The 21144-nt window shown below is 36.9% G+C and overlaps 1 protein-coding gene across 1 annotated transcript in view; it reads right to left on the reverse strand.

The window, feature by feature from the left end:
• The window catches only part of SPMIP3 (sperm microtubule inner protein 3), a 32011-nt gene continuing 10867 nt past the window's right edge, over positions 1-21144 (reverse strand). The window contains exons 2-5 of the mRNA XM_007481528.3: positions 18230-18479; positions 7190-7285; positions 5921-6096; positions 1-174 (exon numbers count right to left, since the gene is read on the reverse strand). Of these exons, the coding sequence (XP_007481590.1) occupies positions 71-174; positions 5921-6096; positions 7190-7285; positions 18230-18285 (432 nt within the window). The 5' untranslated portion in view covers positions 18286-18479 and the 3' untranslated portion in view covers positions 1-70. The remainder of the gene's footprint in view (positions 175-5920; positions 6097-7189; positions 7286-18229; positions 18480-21144) is intronic.

A 21144-nucleotide genomic window follows, 5' to 3' on the forward strand; every position in this document is an offset into this window, starting at 1 on the left:
TTTTGCTACAATTGCCTTTAATTGGAAAGTCACCTGAGAAAACCAAATATTTCTCTGTCTGCCCGGGCTGTTATTGGAGTCCAAATCCACTTCTTTCAAAAGCTTTACATGAGATGAGCTTTGGCAGGATGTTAAGTGGCCTAGGCTCAAGTACTGGTGTGGCTAAAATCTGGTCTGAAACGGAAATAAAAAAGAAATTAAACTTAATTTTATGGATTGTGAATAACATGCAAGTATTAAATATTACATTAAAAATGAAGAGCTTTAAAATTTGAGACAGCTAGATTGGCAGGCATAGTGGACAGACTGGGTTTCAATCTAGCCTTAGACCCTTCTAATGATGTAACTCTGGGCAAGTCCCTTAACCCCAGTGGCCTAGTGCTTACCCTTCTGTCTTAGAAAGTCACCAAAACAGAATGTAAGTGGTTTTGTCTTTTGTTTTTTTTTAGTGAATAGTACTATGTTATTTCAAGGACATTTGTACAAATACAAAGTATTTTTGGCTTTGTGGCTAGTGTGAATGCCTGTTAAATGATTGGAGTTAATTTACAGGCAAGATCACAAATATTGCCATTTGCAAAGTATCATATTAGATATCTGTGGGCAAAACAAAGAAGTGTACTGTTCCTGATGAAAATTAATTCATTCTGCACACTTACTAAGCTCTCCAGTGTTCTGCTTTGATCCCATCACTTCTTGGCTCAAGAAATTTGCTTCATTTGTAAGCTGGGTTTACCAAATTATAAAGCTGAGATCGAGAACACAAATCCTCCTTCATGACACTTACTCAAGCCATTGCTGACCATACTGATTTCTCTCTTCCCTGAATTTGTATTGTACTTATGATCAATACCACACAGTTTACTACTTCCTTTTCTGGACACACAAGCTTCTTGAGGATAGATACCATTTCATATTTCTTGCATAATTGATAATTATATTTGATATTTTGATATATATTGATGATTATAATTGATCTCTCAGAGGCCTAGCAGAGAGCTAAGGATGTAGTGGGGGGAGCTATAGTATTTTGCTTCTTAAGTTATTAGGCTTTGCCTTAGTCTCTGAGATTGAAGGGGGAGAAGGAATGAGTTCCAGAGAAAAGGAAGTGTGAATTTCCAAAATGAAGGTGTTGATGGAGGAAGGGGACAAGATGCAGGAGAGAAGCACTCATCTGAGCTTTCCCAATATTCCCTCCAGGGAACTCTAAAATTACATGCCACATTGAATTCGGGAGTGGCAGAGTCAACAAAAAGTCTGAGTGGAATATACTTCCACCCCAAGATAACATAGAGGGTTGGAAAGAGAGGAAGGGGGAGGAAGCTGACCTGGAGCTCATGTGGATGAAACACCAGTGATGGGACTTAGTGGTGGTGACAGAAGCAGCAGCAACTTTGGGAGCTCTCAATCTTGAGATAAGGGGATCTGGTAACTGATTAGAAAAAGATAGGGTACCCCTGTGCTAGCACTGGATGCAGGAGCAGATACAGTTTGGCAGCTCCATTTTCTATACCCACTTCTAGGTCATAGTTCAAGGACTGAGAGGAGCACTTCTGTTTAAGAAAGATTGGAAGCTCTGATGGATAGTGCCAGTTCTGGTCCAAAGGAATCAGAGATCTAGAGGAACAGTATTGTTTTGGGTCTCAAGGGAGCAGGGACCCTTGGAAGTTGGATAAGGCAAGAAAAAGAAAGGAATAAAAATAAAACTATCACTGCATATAAAATGATGGTATACTTAAGAAAATACTAGAGAATTAACTAAAAAACTAGTTGTAATAGTTACCAACTTTAGTAATATTACAGGATATAAAATAAGCCCACATAAATTATCTTTTCTATATATTACCAAGAAAGTCCTACAGCAAGAGATAGAAAGAGAAATTCCATTTAAAACAATTACAGACAACTTAAAGTAATTGGGAGTCTAACTGCCAAAACAAACCCAAGGATTATATAAACAATGATAAAAGTACTTCACACAAATAAAGACTGTTCTAAACAACTGGAGAAATCTTAATTGCTTGTGGGTAGATTGAGCCAATACTAATACAATGATAATCTTACTTAAATTACTTTTTTTATTCAGTGGTATTCCAGTCAAACTACCAAGGGGTTATTTTATGGAGGCAGAAAAAATAGCAACAAAATTCAGTTGAAAAAAAAAAGGTCATGAATATTGTGGGAATCAATGCAAAATAAAACAAACTACAGAAGGGACCCTAGCAGTTCAGATTTTAAAGTTTATTACAAATTAATAGTCATTAAAACGATCTAGTACTGGCTAAGAAATACAATGGTAGATTAGTGGAATAGATTAAGTACATAATGTACATTAGCAAATGACCATAGTAATCTCCTTTTGATAAATCCAAAGATCCAAGCTTTGGGGACAAGAACTTACTAGTTGACAAAATTTGCTGGGAAAACTTAAAAGCAGGTTGGCAGAAATTAGGCACAGGCCAGCATCTCACACCACATACTAAGATAAGGTCAAAATGGATATAAAATAATTTAGACATAAAGGGTCATATAAGTAATTAGGGGAGCATGGCAAAATGTACCTGTCAGATCTGTGGATAAAGTAAGAGTTTATGACCAATGGGAGATAGAATATGGGAAGTAAAATAGATATGATTACATGGAATTAAAACGCTTTTGCATAAAACAGTTTTAGCCAAAATTCAAAGGAAAAGGGGGGGAAATTTTGCAACCAATTTCTTAGATAAAGATCTAATTTCTCCAATATAAAGGAGCCTGAGCCAAACTTATTTTAAAAAGTATTTTTAAATTAGCCACAAATTTGCAAAAAGAAAAGCAAGAAAAATAAAATGAAAAACATTATTCTTCAATCTGCACTCATTCTATCAGTTTTCTCTCTGAAGGTGGAAAACATTTTCCATTTTGAGCCCTTCAGAATTGTCTTGAATTCTTTCAGAGTAACTGAGTCTTCCATAGTTGATCATTGTTTACAATATTGTTATTACTGTGTACAATGTTCTCCTGGTCCTGCTTACTTCACTTAGCATCACTTCATTTAAGTCTATCCAGGTTATTTTTTTTTTCTGAAAGCATCTTGTCCATCATTTCTTATAGCAAAATAGTATTCTATCAATCATATGCCACAACTTGTTCCACCATTCCCCAATTGCTGGGAATTCCTTCAATTTTCAATCCTTTGCCTTATTACAGCTCTAGAATTAATAAGCCTTGCAGCCTTCATACTGGGGGCAGGATTAACCTTTTTTTTTGGTAGCAAGGACCCCTTGAGCAGTCAGGTGAAGTCTATGGACTCCCTGTTAGAATCATATTGTTAAATGCATAAAATAAAATACTTGGCTTATCAAAGAAATGGATCATTGTGAAATAGTTATCAAAATATTTTTTAAAAATAAGTTCATGATACAGAGTGAAGTAAGCAGAACAATTCATACAAGAAAAACAGAATAAAAACAAAGGACATTATACTTTTTGTATAGGCTAGCAAGTGGTACAATGGATGGAGTACTGGACCTGGAGTCAGGAAGACCTGAGACATTCACTAGGTGTGTGACCCTGGGCAAGTCACTTAATCTCTGTTTGCCTCAGTTTCTTTATCTGTAAAATAAGCTGGAGAAGGAAATGGCAAACCATTCTAGTGACAAGAAAGTTTCAAATAGGGTTATGAAGAGTTGGACAGGACTGAAAAATTACTCTACAACCACATATAATGCTGCCTGCATTTTTAGTTGACTTCCCTTTCATACTTTGAAGGTCTATATTCTTTTACCTTTCTTCATGTCACCAACATTTGAGCTGTTACTGTGAGTTGTATATGCCCAATAAGTGTCTCTCAAATAATATTTATGTCTATCCATCTTTAGATCATGTTAAAATTTGTGAAGTGCAACATTGTTCTGTTGGAAGTTTCACAACTGTGATCAGCCCCATTTTACAGATGGGGAAACTGAGGCACAGAGTGATGTTAAGTGACTTGATCAAAGTCACATAGCTAAGTAAGTGTTGGAGGCAGGATCTTTCTCTTTTTATGTTTGTATCTAGCATGATGATATTTAGCTGCCTCTTGAATGACTAATTAACATTAGTATCTACTAATGAGCCTTTTAAGGCTGTGCTCTGCCTCATCACTTCTCTCTATCACTCTCTCCTGGTAGCATAGTAGATAGAATGTTGGGCCTGGAATTAGGAAGACCTGAGTTCAAATTCAGCCTCAGACACTAATGTGATCCTGGGTAACTCAGTTAATCTCAGTCTGCCTCAGTTACCTGAACTGCAAAAAAGTGAAAATATTTGTAAAGCACTTTGCACAGTGCCCGACACATAGTAGGTACTGTATAATGCTGCTTCTCTTCTCTCTTTCTCCTTCCCCCACTCCTTCCTTATCTATGTTTCGTAGCTTCCCTGGTATCCTTCCAGACTTACTTTATATTATGTTTCAAAGATTATAAAGAAACAGTATGCAATACTGTTCCAAGCTTGGAACAAAGACAAAAGCCATCCTTGGCAATTATTGGCTAAGGCAGGTTGGTGGCCCTTCCCCAGATACTAGCTTTGGGACTCTGGGCAGGTTATGACCACCCTCAGCCTCCGTTTTCTCATCTTAGATGGGAACAATAATAGCACCTAGTAGGTCTGTTGTGAAGATCAAAGAAGATAGCTATCTGAAATGCCTTGCAAAAATTGAAGCACTCTAAATGTTAACCAATACTATTATTGGACAAAGCATGTGATCTTGGTTTGTAAGCTGATTTTTTGGAGGCAATTTCTATTGCAAGAATCCCCTAAATGGATGAAACTACAGACTCTTTATGCATTCAGATTTGCAAATTGTTTTAAAGTACATTATTTCATCTTATCAGTGCCATTTCTATTTCTGTCTACTTTCTATAGATGAGGAAGCTGAGAATCAGAAAGTTTAAGTGATAAGGAAGGTAGGTAGCACAGTGAAAGAAGGCCAGGTCTGGAGATGGGAAGACCTGGGTTCAAATTTGACAACAGACCCTTCCTGACTGTGTGACCATGGGCAGGTCACTTAACCCCAACTGCCTAGTCTTTACCACTCTTCTGCCTTGGAACCAGAATCAATTCTAAGACAGAAGGTAAGGGTTTGAAAAAAAAGAAAAAAGAAAATTTAAGTGACTTGGTTCAGGGTCACATAGTATCAGAGGTATGATATGAACCATTGTGTCAAATAGGACCTTTCCCTGTTCTCAACCTGGATCACATGTCATGTGTATTATGTCTGATGAATAGAGTTGTCAGAATTTCAAAAAGAGGGATGTTGGGAAGTGCCTTTTTGGAAAAAATAATCTAAGTAAAAATTGAGACTATTTTAATTATATATTAATTAATATATATAATAATAAATTATATAATTTATATTTTATAATATAATATATTATAATATTATATATAATTTATATAATTCATAGAAAATAAATAATAAAATAACAATGATTAATTAATAAAATATATTAATGAATATAATTAAATGTAATTATATATTAATTATAAAATTAATATAAATTTATTTTAATTATATATTAAATCATTAAATAGCATGTTCTTCTGGAGTCCCCTTTGCTTAAAAGACCCCATAACCAGTTTAGTTGGATAAATGGTAATGAGGCTCAGGGCAGAGCAGTCAGACGCAAGAAATTTTCCATTAAATAGGAAGCCGTGTAAATTCTTCCCTGCAGCATTGGGAGGGAAAGGTGGAAAGTCCCAATCTAGTCCCTGATCATTTTCAGACAGCTTCTTCTGTATTAGACACCCTACACATCAAAGCTGCTATGACCTAGTCCTCAAGATAAGAGAAGACCAATTTGGCCAAAGGGAGAGTAAGATGAATTTTTTTTTTGTAATTTAAAATTTAAAATTAGATGAATTTCAAGCAGAATTCTAAGCATTTTATTTAACTTACCGGTCTTGTAAAATGGCAAAGAAAAGGCTTTTTGGTAAGTAGTTTCATTGTACCACCCCTTATATGGCTGTTGGTCCTTTCTTCGATGACAAATGTAGTTGGCAAGGCTCATTTGGTCAAACTGAATTTTAAAGGAACTTTTTGGTTGAAAATAAGGTCTCCAGTCTTCAGGATGCCTTAAAGAAATTAGGAAAAGATTGCTGAACACACCATAGGCAAAACATCCCATTTATCTAAAACTGATAATGACATATCTTTTTTTCTTTCCATTTTGGGTCTGTTTCTTTTAATGATTTTTCAGGTCTGTGAAGATTCAGTGTTTTTAGTGGCTCAATTCAATTCAGTTGAATTTCATTCTATGAGCTTTATGTGGCATCTGTCTATAGAGATCTAGGCTAGGCAGTTTAGGTAACACATACACACACACAGACACACACAATCTAGAGTAATGGGTGGTACTAATGAGGGAACAGGGATGAAATCTGTATTAAAACTCTGTGGATAAAAGAATGTTAAGGGGATAAAGTGCAGACAGGAAGGACAATTAGGAGACTGTTGATATAGTCCAAATGAGAGATGATGAAAGTCTGAATTAGAGTGCTGACCATGTGAGTGACGGTCAGGTTTACAAGACTTGGCAACTGATTTGTGTAGGGGTGGTAGTAAGAATGGAGTAAAAAGCAGGATAAATCTGAGGTTGGGAAAATGTATGACTGGAAGGATGTTAGGGCCTTGGACAGAACTTCTTAAAAATTTGGAGTTTAACTTTAAAAATCCAATGAATTCCCCTTTGGCCAAGCTGAGTTTGAGATGTTGATAGCCCATCTAAATGCAAGTCTGGAACTAAGGATTAGATATGTAGATTTGGGTGTTATTAGATCAACAAGGAAATTAAAGAAAGAAGAGAGTCCTGGACTGAACCCTAAGTTACACCATAAATAGGGAGCAGGATTTTCAGAATGTTCATATGATAAGAGAACCAGGAAAGAGTAATATCAGGAAAATACAGGGACAAGAAGGTAACTAGGAGTATAAATAATGTAAAATGTTTCAGAGAGCTCCTAGGATGACAGACTTTGCTCTTGATACTATTGGGGTTAAGAGGGTGTAATGTAGAATGGAACCCCCATTGACAGATGATGACAAAGACCCAAGGAAGGAAAGTGATTTGTCCAAAATAAAACTAGCTAATTCTAAACTTGCACCAAACTAATTCCTGCATTTTGTACATGAAATTCTTTGATATTATAAACTAGAAATTTGTCTTACCCAGGAGGTATCTGAAGATGCTTTGCATAATGGACTCTTGCCAACTGCCCAGTGTAATAGCCATTAATGTGCTTGCCATGATGAACAATATATAACCTAAGGGAGAAAGCATAGAATTAGAAGAGGGACAACAGATGGTCATCATTTTGAAGAATCTCATATAAATGGTTTAAGAAATGAGTCCCATTTCTAGCACAAAAGGCTTTATTTGGGAAGGAATAAGAAGAAAAAATGGCAGTCATATCAGGTGTACCAAAAGTCCTAGTGAAGTTTTAAGCTTTATTTTACTAGCTTTAAGATACTACCTTGAAGTTGTGGTAAGGAATTAAAATTTAACCCCACACAAAGATTTTTGGGATTCCTTGTATATCACTTTACATACACCATCTCATTTGATCCTCACCACAACCCTGAGGTAAGTGGTGCCATTATTATCATTCCCATTTTACAGATGGAATAACTGAGGCTAATAGTGAATAAGTTACTTGTCAAGGGTTCCAGAGTAACTAAATGTGTTAGGCAAGATTTGAACCCCAAATCTTTCTGTATTTAAGGCTCTCATTTTATCCAAATGCCTCACGGTCAGGGGAAAGGACCAACATTAGGAGCTAGTTGGAAAGAAAAGATTAGGAAGAATTGCCTATTCAAGCTAAAGATATATTTTTTAAAGTTCTTTTCAAATATTTCTTGGATTTTCATTTTACTTAAAATAAATTCTGCAAAAGAATCATTACAGTAGACCTTGCTCTACACAAACTCAACACACACAAATTCAGGTATACATAATTGGTAATTGAAAAAAATAAAGTCAGAAAAATGTTAAAAAAAAAAAACTTTACTTATGTGCTAAATCTGCATCCTTTTCTCAAGTGGCCTGAAATCTTGCAGCATCTCACCTGATCATGATCATTCTTGCTCTGAGAAGCAACAGTTTGAGTTATTACATTGTTTTGCACCAAACCACATTAGTCTTTGTCCAGAGAGTAGTGCTTCTGTTTCACACTGAACCATTTCTTTCTAATCTGCATGATTCACATGTTTACTTGCCTTATTAATAAAAATTATAATAAGTATATTCAGATAATATACTTTCAATTTACATAAAGGGTCTTGGAACATAGTGGCCGTGTAAAATGAAGTCCTACTGTATAACTATGGAACAAATGTGAACTCAAGTGATTTGAAAGCTGACTAGTTTCAAATGTAAATGGATCAGTCAACTACCATGTATTTTTAGAACACCTCCTGTGCTTTCATGAAGTTTATAATTTCATTAGGGAGGCATGACTAATGAAGAAAACTAGATTGCAAACTCCTTACTAGACTGTATAATCCTATTAGAGGGCAAGCTCCTTGAAAGCAGAGACCTACTTCTTATCATCAAGTGTCTGATAAATCTGAGAACATAATTTAAGGAACATTTCCCCTATTGGACAAGAACTGGGAAACTGAAAAGCATATTCTTTATAGAAATGGAGGAAAATTTGAATAATTAGAGAAATATTAATTGCTGCTAATAAAATGCCAGTACTGCCTAAATTGATTTTATAGTTTCATTGTCACACCAATCAAGTTACTAATGGATTACTCTACAAATATTTAATCTTGTTCAGAAGGTACCCCCTGACCACCTTTCCTCCCTATCCCTTCTAGTTGGATATAGTTAGTTATGAATAGCTGGTATAAAGTAACAATAGTAGAAAGTAAGATTGCAAAGGAGAACCCAGAAGTCACTTGCAGACTGCCCCATAAATTAAGGGAGAGGGGGAAGCTAGGTAGGTAGCTCAGTGGATTGAGAACCAGGTCCAGAGACAGGAGGTCCTGGGTTCAAATATGACCTCAGCCACTTCCTAGATGTGTGATTCTGGTCAAGTCACTTGACCCCCATTGCCTAGCCCTTACCACTCTTCTGCCTTGGAGCCAATAACCAGTATTGACTCCAAGACGGAAGGTAAGGGTTTAAAAAAAAAATAAGGGAGAATAACGGTTACTTGAAAACTGTCACATAGGTTAGGCAAGAAGAATAGCAGTCAGTGGAAACTGTCTCATACATTAACTAAAGCCACATCATGAGACTATGTGCTAAAATCAGGGCAAGACAACTATGTCTTACTATAAGGATCTCTCACACCTGCTACCTGCCCATGGTTTGTAAGCTTCAGAAAAGCTCCAGACAGGCTTAGTAAGACCAGCAGAACACCAGCAAATATTATGCTAATGAGCTAACTCCAAGGCATTACTGTTAACTTTGAGAGTTTGCAGATATATTAATGAACTAATTCTAAGGTAGCTCCCATAGTCTGTTTACCTTCATAATTTTATAAAAATAAGACCCCCAAAACTCCTGCACTTCTTAGCATTCCTCCATCTTCTATGAGTCTATGATGCTGAAATGCTCCCAACTCTGATCCATGCTTTTGTGATTCTTTGTGCCCCTCTTCATCCCCATTCTCTTCTCCATGGTGCTGGATTCCTCTACTATTCCATTCCCTGTTCCCATATTGTCTACTTCTGAACCCCTATGCTATTTGCCTCTGTACCTTTTGTGCCATATTAAAGAGTGATTGAAGTATTACTCCTTGCTTGAAGCCAATATGGCCTTTCCTGGAGAATATACAAAGAACCTGGAAAGATCATCTTGTGGTCCCATTCCCTTAGTCACATTTGTTAATTCCACAAATAAACTGGCAATTCAAGCTCTAAATTATAACAAAATTCACCTGGAGAAATTTATGCCAACACACCATATACCATAAGTTCCAAATAGATATATGACTTCAATGTAAAAAATCACATCACAAACATATTTGAGAAACAGGAAGGAGACACCTTTCACAACCATGGAAGGAGAGGGCTCTTGACCCAAGCAAGATAGAGATGATAAAAGAAACAATTTTGAGTGCACAAAAATAAGGCAAAGCAGCAATATGAAAAACAAAAGCACTATATATAAATCATGAATACGAGAAATACAAATGAAAGTAGCTTTGCGGTTCTATAATATACCTATCAGATTGGCAAATATATTCAAGGATGAAAAACGGGAAAGATTCACAAAATTCATATCAACAAACTTTTCTTTCTTGAGGCTACTGGAATCATTCTACTTGGACCCTATATTATCACAGTTTCTAATGTGCTTATAGTGGAGCTAGAAATGTCACTAAAGAAAACTAAGCCAGAATGGACCAAGTATTGAAGAAGAGATCTATACTAGAGGCAACATAACTGGGTAGGGATTAAGGGATCAAAATACAAGATATCTGGGGGCAGCTGGGTAGCTCAGTGGATTGAGAACCAGTCCTAGAGACGGGAGGTCCTAGGTTCAAATCTGGTCTCAGACACTTCCCAGCTGTGTGACCCTAGGCAAGTCACTTGACCCCCATTGCCTAGCCCTTACCACTCTTCTGCCTTGGAGCCAATACACAGTATTGACTCCAAGACGGAAGGTAAGGGTTATAAAAAAAAAAAATACAAGATATCTAAGGGAAGGGAAGATGCCAAGGGTAGGGGGAAAATCTTGGACTTCATTAATGCTCCAAAAAGATGACCAAAAGAACATCTAACTACTGTAATATGTAAATTTTTGGGTCAGGCATTTTTGCTTTTGGGCTAAGAAAAATTCTGCCCCAGATTCTATCTTGAGCTTCCTGACATTTTTTGCTCTAAGCAGGCAAGCCATACCTCTTACAGAAATGTACCAAAAAGTAAAGCTTGAGACAAAATAACAGTTCCAGTTTTTACCAGTTAGGTCCTTGATCCTCCGATATAAGTATCTTTATCTCCTCCTGTTTGTTTTCTGATATGTAAACCTTTATCTTCCTCTCTGTAAAATCCCATTGTATCCATCCTGCTGATATACTCACATTCTATAAAAGGCTGTTAAAACTCGTGATCTAGGTGCATTGAATGCTTTATAAGTTTTCAGTGAAATCTATACTCTGAGCATAATGAAACTGGTTCTTTCTTGGCTGATGTGTCCCAAGAAACTCTGCTAAGTAGCTGTAAACACTAAAAAGAACATGGAAACAATAACTAGTTGATTAAGATGGGGCCACCTTTCAGATAAAACAGAAAGGATGCTTAGATTTACAATTGATGAACAAAAGGGGTTCAGATTCCCAGTCACCCAGGACTAGGTTCAAACAATGCCTGATTTCTGCAATCGCTGACTTCCTTATAACCTGCTTAGAAAGAGCAGAGTTTGATGGAAAATTGCCTTGAAGTGTTTAACATATCATTAACATCCCATTTATGTTGGGGTCTGCTCCTTGCAGTGAACCACGGGTAAAGCCATGCAGACCCAAGTGGACCATGGATTAAGTGACATCAGTTCCTTGGGAATGACAGGGCAACAACTCTTCCTTAGTGACTAATCAAGATAAAAGGCATTCCTGAAAACCCCTTACTCACCTCTTTACAGCTACACTATTGCTATATTCCCTTATAATAAAGTTTGCTCCCTCTACATAGTATCAATTTGAGCTGTCAAATTCTTTAGATGAGATCCTAATTTTGCCATGCACACATCAAACAGACACACGGGAAAATTTTGTCACACTATCAAACCTATATATTCACTTCCATCTATTCAAAATCTTTACGAGAGTAATCTCATAAGGGTATACTTAATGAGCAGGGAAAAAAGACTTTATTTTATTTATTTTTAAAATTTAAATAAAAGCACTTTAATAATACTATGAACAGAAGCAGCAGTAGTAATACCACATGCATCCTTATTAATGGACAGAACCAAAAATTATCATTACAATTTTAAAATAACTTATATACTCACTTCAATCAATATATTATTTTTAAATTTTTATTTAGTCAATTTAGAATATTTTCCCTTGGTTACAAGAGTCATGTTCTTTCCCTTCCCTCCCCCTACCCCCTCCTGTAGCCAGCGTGCAATTCCACTGGGTTTTACATGTGTCCTTGATCAAAACCTATTTTCCATATTGTTATGTTTGCATTAGGGTAATCATTTAGAGTCTATATTCCCAATCATATCCCCCTCGACCCATGTGATCAAGCAGTTGTTTTTCTTCTGTGTTTCTACTTCCACAGTTTTTCCTCTGGATGTGGATAGTGTTTTTTCTTTTGATCCCTCCAGATCATTGCCACTAATGGAGAAGTCCATTACATTTGATTGTACCACAGTGTATCAGTCTCTGTGTACAATGTTTTCCTGGTCGTACTCCTCTCATTTTGCATCAATTCCTGGAGGTTGTTCCAGTTCACATGGAATTCCTACAGTTCATTATTCCTTTGAGCACAATAGTATTCCATCACCAACATATACCACAATGTGTTCAGCCATTCCCCAATAGAAGGGCATCCACTCATTTTCCATTTTTTGGCCACCACAAAGAGTGCAGCTATGAATATTCTTGTACATGTCTTTTTCCTTATTATCTCTTTGGGGTACAAACCCTGAAGTGCTATGGCTGGATCAAAGGGCAGACAGTCTTTTAGTGCCCTTTGGGCATAGTTCCAAATTGCCCTCCAGAATGGTTGGATCAATTCACAGCTCCACCAGCAATGAACTAATGTCCCAATTTTGCCACACCCCAACATTCATTACTTTCCTTTGCTGTCATGTTAGCCAATCAAAAGCAGACTTTTAAAAGAGAAATTTAAAAATGGATCATGTCAAACCTGAAAGTTGTAGAGATTACAAAATCTCGATATGTTTATTGTTTGTTGATTATGAAAAGCTTTTGATTCAATAGGACAAAATCCCACTCAATGGACTCTTTTACAATAATGTAGCTCCCATTTATATATCGAGATCATACAGGATTCCTTGGAATATTTAACAACAGGAAGAATCTTCTTCAATAACTTTCTGATAGTAAACATCAGGCCCAAAGTATAATTATGAAAGAAAATCAATGCTCACCAAAATAATTTGCTCCTGAGATAGAAGTGATCTAGAGCAGGGCTGTGGTCAAAGAAAGATTCCCAATGGATGATGAGGCCTTAAGCCATTGCAAAGCCTCTTGAGAGAACTTTGCTCACTAAAAGGATTTTGGACTGCCCATTCACATAGGAAAAACTCAGTGCAAAAGAATATCTATTGCCTAAATTTTAATTTACATTTGAGTGGATACCTTGGAGAACTTGTTAACAATGAGTAAATTTAGGTCAGACAGTACAGATGAATAATGAACTAGGTGCGGAGTTTAGAGGGAAAAAAAAGAAGAGAATAGACTAGTCGATTTTGGAAATTATGTAGCTCTTTTACTTATCTCCCCCCAAATCCTTCATCAGTCTTCCTAGGAGAGCAATAGTCCATTAAAAAAAAAAACAGAAAAAAAACCCTGTCAACACTCCAGAGTCACAGAGATTTCTTCACAGATTTTGAGCTACAGTGATCTTACCTATCTGTCTAAAGACTCCAGACCCAAATATAAATAAACCAACACTAACCCCCAAGCCTCCCCTTTGGTGGTAAGAGAGGTAGTGGGTTTGGGCAGTTAGGCAGGACAGGGCCCAGGAGAGGTTCTGGATCCAGATGGATCTCAGACCTAGTTTTATAGACAGATGGTTCAGGATCATACCAGGAAGCTCTGTAGATGTCACCAGCCAGTGGGGAAATAAGTAATATGGAAAATATAAGGTAGAAACAGCCATCTTTCTACATCTTTCTACATCTGCATCTCCCTGTAGACCCACTTCATCTGCTCTCTTCCTTATAGCAGAGCCAGGCCATGAGATGGGAAGTCTTAGGTTCAAATCTAGCCCCAGACACTTTCTAGCTGTGTGACACTTTACCTAGCCCTTATTGCTCTTCTGTCTTGGAACTAATACACAGCATTGATTCTAAGATGAAAGATCAGAGTTAAAAAAAAAAAGAATAAGAGTGAAGTATGTCAGGAATTGTATGGCAGGAAGAGAAGGTGGGTTGACCATGTGGCAAGAGTGAGAGATGACAGCCAGAGTGCTCTGCTGGAGCCCTAGCAATTTTGAGAGAAATCCAAGAAGGCCTCTAACCTGTTAAGTGATGAACTCTGGGGAGAACATGCACAAAAATCATATAGAATGTATAGGCATAAATTGTTTGTAATTTTCATCATTGAAAGGAGTTCCTAAATTAATGATATCATAAAACAATTTGATTATGAAGAATTCAAAGAAGCATCTCAATTCATGTAAATGATGTAAAGTGAAATAAGCAGAACCAGGAAGCAATATACAGATTGACTACAACAATACAGATGGAAAGACCATTATCAAAAAAGGAGAGAGAGAGAGATAGACAGAGAGATGGAGAGCCAGACAGACAGAGAAACAGAAAGACACAGAAACAGAGAGAGAGGAAGGAAGGAAGGAAAGAAGGAAGGAAGGAAGAAAGGAAGGTAGGAAAGAAGGAAGGAAGGAAATACACAAAGAAATAAAGAAGCAGAATGCTATGCTATTATAATGACAAGAAGCTTGGCCATGAAGAATAGTTTAGAAAATTTATTTCTCTTTCTTTTTAGTAGTCAGAGGGGTGGGGGACTATAGGCATTGCATATGGCATATGCTACATATGGTTTGCTTTGATCAAATTTTTATATGTCTTTTAAAAATTTTGTGTTACAAGGGATGGTTTACTCATTAAGGAAGTTGGAAGGATATATTCTGATATCAAGGTGATATAAAAATAAAAGAAATATTAGCAATTAAAAAAGAGGTTAGAAGGGGCAAAGTCAAATTCATCTAATATCTTTCTTTGGGTAACAACAGTTCAATGAATATTTGTTGATTGAATAAATGAATGAGACCAACAAAGTCAGGAAAGCTTCATAGAAATCATGATATTTGAGCCAGATTTGAGAGATTAATCATAAGATCATAGATTAGTTATCTCATTCCATTTTATTATTTTACAGATGGAAAAAACCTAGGCCCATAGAAATTAAGTAACTTGAGCAAAGGCAATAAATAATCTAGCTAGGATTTATTTAAATTCATTTTCTCTGATGCCAAATCCAGTATCTCTTCTCTCTCTCTCTCTCTCTCTCTCTCTCTCTCTCTCTCTCTCTCTCTCTGGCTTATTATTTATTAGTAAGATATGGAAAGATAAAAAAAAAAAAGAAAAAGTATTCCAGGCAAGAAAACCAGCATGAGCAAAGATAGAGAAGTAAGAATGAACATTATGTTTGTAGGTTAATGTCTAAATTCAAGAAGAAAATGGTTCTGAGACTATGTATGAAGAATCTCTCTGTACAATTAGGAGTATTGAGAGTTCTGGTTTTCAAAACAAGCTCAGGGAATCTGAGTCTTCCTAGTGGTCAGAATTGTATGAGAGGATACTAAGAATATAAGGAGCTCAGGGAGTTTAGCCATGGGAAGGTAAATGAAGTGGAACAATGGTAAGGAATAAATGACCTTTTCAAATACAAAACAGAGGAGGAAATTGATAGCTTCTGTTGAAACCAAACCACTGTCTGTATGAATCATAACCTCAATAAGCCTAAAGACCTTGAACAAACAGACGAGTGGTTAAAGAAGGCTCAGAAAGTTTCTGATCATGTGCTGTAATTATCTTAAAAATCCATAAGCCATTGAAATAACCTTCTCAAGAAAATTGTTTTTTCAGTATGGAAAGACTAGAATTCTGATCATTGCATTGACAAGTTATAACTTTGGAAAGCTGATGGCAAAACATCTTCCAATCTTCGGTTCATCAGGTGGTGAACTATAGGTGTGGAATGAGGCATACATTTTAAAATATAGCCAGTGATAATTTATTTGGCTTGACAAGTTATTTGCTACAAGTGAGGATAATACTAGTGGTGGGTAAAAGGAATGACTAACAAGTGCCAGTGATTTTTTAAAAAAGAGCATCAATTTAAAAAACATAGAAAGTTGTTTTTTTTCTTGGTTTCTTATACTTGTTTCTAATAGAGGGTGGTAAATATGGGCTTTATGGGAAGCCATGTTTCTTGCATGGCTAAATGCATTGCTGAGGCAATTAGCAATTGAATAAGGAAGAGTACCGACTGCCCCAGCACAGCATTAACTAGGTCCAGTTCTGCTTAAGAACCTATGGAGTAAAACACTTCATAGAAATATGGGGTACCTTTTGTGAAATAAGCCACAAGGCTTTATGGGCACTGTGATGTTTTTTTTTTTTTTTAAACCCTTACCTTCTGTCTTGGAGTCAATACTGTGTATTGGCTCCAAGGCAGAAGAGTGGTAAGGGTAGGCAATGGGGGTCAAGTGACTTGCCCAGGGTCACACAGCTGGGAAGTGTCTGAGGCCAGATTTGAACCTAGGACCTCCCGTCTCTAGGGCTAGCTCTCAATTCACTGAGCTACCCAGCTGCCCCCCACTGTGATGTTTTTAATCGAATGTTTATGAATGTAAACCAAACTCAACCCCAACCTTCCCACTGACCAAACATGCACTCCATTCAAATGATCTCAACTCTTACATTATTGGGAAGATGGAATCTATTTGTTCTGAGCTCCTTCAACTCCTATCCTCCATGATACTGTGTGGGACACATAGTAAATGCTTAAGCTATGCCTGTGAATTGATTGGCACATTTGGGACAGGTGCTACAGCTAGGTGCCCAAAATGGAAATGAAGAAGAAAAGTGGGCTCTGTTGCCCACACAGTACTTTTAATGCTGTGAAGTCATCCAAACAAAGAACTTAAAAGTCATATAAAGAAGAAATAAGTAGGTAACAGAGGATGAATAAGGAAAATCCCTCTTAGAATAGAATCAGAAGTGCTTAGACTTAGAAGAGCTGAGTCTGGGCGGGGGGAAGCTAAGGCAAAAGCAGGTTATTTGAGAGAGAGAAACTTAAGAGAAGGGATAGGAGCACTGCTCATGGTGAATGGATTTTAATAGATTATAATGGAGAGAAGGCAAAAACAAAAACAAAAAACTTTTGTTTTGCTTTTATTTTATTTTCCAAGGGGGAATGGAGACTTATCTGGAAAGAACAAAACAAAAATGACTGGATTTTCCAAGGTACTAGATAATTAGAGAACATTTTATGTGTTGAAGTTAACTGACCCAAAGATCTCATGAGAAGACCAATCTTGTCCCTCATGGGACAAAGACATGGAGTCAAGAGATGTAGAGTTCTAAAATTATGTTCACTTAGAACCAATCAACTCTGCTACGTAGTATGTTTCTGTAAAAAGTGATATGATTAAAAAAAAAAAACGACCTCGACATTTTCCAGCAGCAATATTTCCATTCCATTAGGTGACAAACAGTTGACTAAATTCAAAGGGAAAAGCTAAGTTTGGAGAACAATAAGTAGGCCAGTTTAGCTGAACACAAAGTTTAGAAGGTAAGACGCTGTAAGCCTGGAAATTTGATTTGGAACCACATTATAAAAAGCGTTTAATGCCAGCTAATAAATTTGTGTTTTATTCTTGTAGCAATAGGTAGCTATTACAGTCCAAGTAGTCACTATGAGTCTTGGGGTTTGGACTGAAGCATCACAAACATACAACATGATGAAGGTCCAAATATAGAACTATGGCCTTTCTAACAATGTGAAGATTTAGGTAATGATATGAAATACCCAGACAATATTATGGGGACTTCCTAGCTATACCTATTAAACTTTAAAAGGAAACTCAGTCAATGATCATGCTCAGTATATTAATGCTGTGACTCTGGCCTGCCTGAGAAAAATGCAAAACTTCTCCTTAGTCTTTCTCCAGAAGTTCCTCCTTAATAGTAGAAGGATTAGAGATCTATTTATTTTGTTATTAATAAAAGGTCAGAGGTAATGAAGGAAAGGAGCTCCATATTTCCAGCTATGGCACTCCTGAGGATAGACCAATAGTCATCCAGAGTTACAAGATTTGGGAAATTCAATGAATAAAAACAATAATTTGCCCATTCATGATGCTTCCATAAAACTCTTGCCAGGCATCCAAGAAGTCCCATTTTTAGCATTTCCAGCAGCAATTAATAGTGATTAATCAGCTGGGAACAATCTATCTAATTCCTCTGTTGTGTATCTGCCCCATTTCAAATAAGGCATTGGGAAGATGTGACTATACTACTTAGTACTTTACCTGGGATATTGGACAGGTTTGTGATCAGTGAATTCTCGTAGTCTTACGAAAGACATAGTGGGTAGAGCCCAGGCTGGGAAAAGTTTGATGTAAAAGGTAAATAATTGTAGCTGAAAAAAAATTTTTTTAAATGACTGTTGCAAGATATTAAGTCACAGCCTCAACCCTCCTCAGTTACTTCACAGAAAAAAAAATGATGTGAGATGACTAGCCTCTTCCAGGAAATAAGAGTGTTCCTCTTCTAGAATACCTAAGGAAGAACACAAATGACAAGGTAAGGAACAGTAAAACAAATCCCAAGCCAACAAATATACATTATACTTTATGACTTGTTCTATATTTAACAGACTAGATTTTTGTATAGATCAGAAGCCATTTTTTCATTTGATGAATCATTCTTCCATTCATTTAACAAGCAGTTATGGCGGACCTGTGATGGACAGAGCACTGTCCTAGGTTCTGGAAACACAAAGACAAAAGTCAAGTAATTTCTACCTTCAAGAAATTTATATTTAATTGCGATTACCTTGAGTTTATTCATGATGAGGGGAACGGAGTTTTGCTTTATGTCTACCTTGATCACCTAATATGGAGACATCCAGATGATAGAGGCCAGGGATCTGTTTCTAGGAGAAGCAATTTTGTATTGCTTTATCAAATGAGTGGAAACAGCATTTTCCCCATCGACTGGGACAAGCGCTCTCTTTCCAGCAGCATTTAAGGAAGATGAGGTCCTGTTTACCCATGCTATAGGGACCACAAATTGACCTGGGTGAGAAGCCTTGGCAAACAGGCTTGTGGTTCTGTCCTGATCTGTCTGTCCTGTTCAGACACAAGAAAGGGAGTCTCCCTGGACTCAGACTCAAGGTTTGGCAATTACTTTAGGCAGGATTCCAGGCTGAATATTGAAGCCAGTCAGCCGAGAAGCTCTGAGAATCCAAGGTGTCCAGATTGTGAGTGAGCAAGACCTTTAATACTAGTCAGTCAATCAGTAAACATCTATTAAATGCCTGCTACATGCCAAACACTGTGCTAAGCATGAGGAAGGAGCACTCCCCTTGGACACAGCTGAAAAGAGAGAGAAACTGCCCCAGGCTGGTAGTTTTCAAGATACAGCCTATTCCAGCTATCAAGTCAAAGGAAAGGGGCCCTTCCTATCTATGTGGTAGGAGAACACAGATTGTCTTTTCCCAGAAGCAGATTCCTGGCATCTCCAATATGGGTGTCTCCAAAAGAAGTGATCTGTCTGTACATGAGCAAAACTAAAGCCCATTACATCTGCATGAATAAAAATAATTGTCTTCTGTAGAGCACATTCAAGTTTACAAATTAGTTCCCTCACAACTGTGTGATGTCCATAGTATAGATTATTCTCATTTTATGGGTGAGACATTAAGTGAATATTGTTCATGGTTATCAAGTGATGGAGCCTCGATTGCAAGTTAGCTCTCTCTTGACTCCAAGCCCAGTATCCTTTCTGATACACTTTGATGCCCTGACCAACAATTCAACAGACTTATGTTAAGTGTATAAGCTAGCATATTAGGTGCTCTTAGTATAGTGTAACCAAACACCGACATAATCCAAACCCCAAGATCATCCCCAAATTGCTTCTCTTTCCTCCTTTTTGCAACCCCATGCAGCTAGGAGGCACAAATGGATAGATCTCGGGATTTGTGTCAGGAAGACCTAAGTTTGAATCCTGTCTCAGCCTCTTACTAGTTATGTGACCCTGGACAAGTCACTTAACCTGTCAGCCTCAGTTTCCTCATCTGTAAAATGAGGATAACTCAGCACCTACCTTACAAGGTTGTTGTGAGATTCACATGAGTTCATCTGCAGAAAGTACTTTGTAAACCTTACAGTACCATATAAATACTAGCTATTTATAATCATCATTATCATCATCATCTCCCAGGTTTCTTCAGTACCAGGTTACCCTCTTCTGCCACCCGAAATCTCAGAACTTCCTTGACTTAACTCTGATTCTCTCAGCTCTTTGTTGTCTCACTTGGCCTTTTCCCTCCCTAAGCTTGCCCTGTCACTTCACTCATCATTACCTGTAATTACTCTACTTAGGCCCTAGACCAAACTCCTCTACAACTCTGCCCTCCCCACCAATTTTAATTAGGGTTCTTATGGAAAAATTTCCTTTGTAATTTTTTCCCCTCTTAGACAGGGGTTCTAACCCTCCAGCCTGTGAACTTGTCTCTCTCTCTCTCTCTATATATATATAGATATATCACTTGTGATATATATATATATTATATCCATATTATATAAAGTTGTAAATACATATAACTACTTTAATAATTATATATATTGTAAATATATATTATATAATAATCATATAATATATAATAATTATATAAGTATGTATAATTCACCTATGATATATCAATGGAATTGATTTTCTTTTAAAGCCTATTCTTTTTCTCTTTTGTATTTAAAAATGTTATTCTGAAAACAGGTCTGTAGGCTTCACTAGTCTTCCAGAGGAGTCCATGACACAAAAGCGATTAAAAATTGCTCCTCTAAAATCACATTTTCATAAAAGCAATGCACTCTTCTAGGCAAGGGACTGCCTGCATGATGTGATTCTATTAATGTGAAAAAAATGTAATCTGTACACGTCCTTTCTGGTGCACATCTGTTGTGTTAAGTGGAGCAAAGTTGCACTAAATTCAAAAGAAAAAGCTGATTTTCCCCCCTAGGAACAAAAAGAGGTTTACCATTAGTCAAATGGCGATATATTCTTTGGCAAGTTAGAGAACAAAGAAAAAAGCAGTTATGGCTATCCATTCTGTTTGGTCCCCTTCAGCTCTCTAGCCAAAGAGCATCAGGCCAGGAAAGAAGGCAGATGACCCTAAGTATCTCACCATTGTTAGATGGTCCATAAATTTGAACCTGGCTCT

This window comes from Monodelphis domestica, chromosome 2 (assembly GCF_027887165.1).
Source record: "Monodelphis domestica isolate mMonDom1 chromosome 2, mMonDom1.pri, whole genome shotgun sequence".
Taxonomy (NCBI): domain Eukaryota; kingdom Metazoa; phylum Chordata; class Mammalia; order Didelphimorphia; family Didelphidae; genus Monodelphis; species Monodelphis domestica.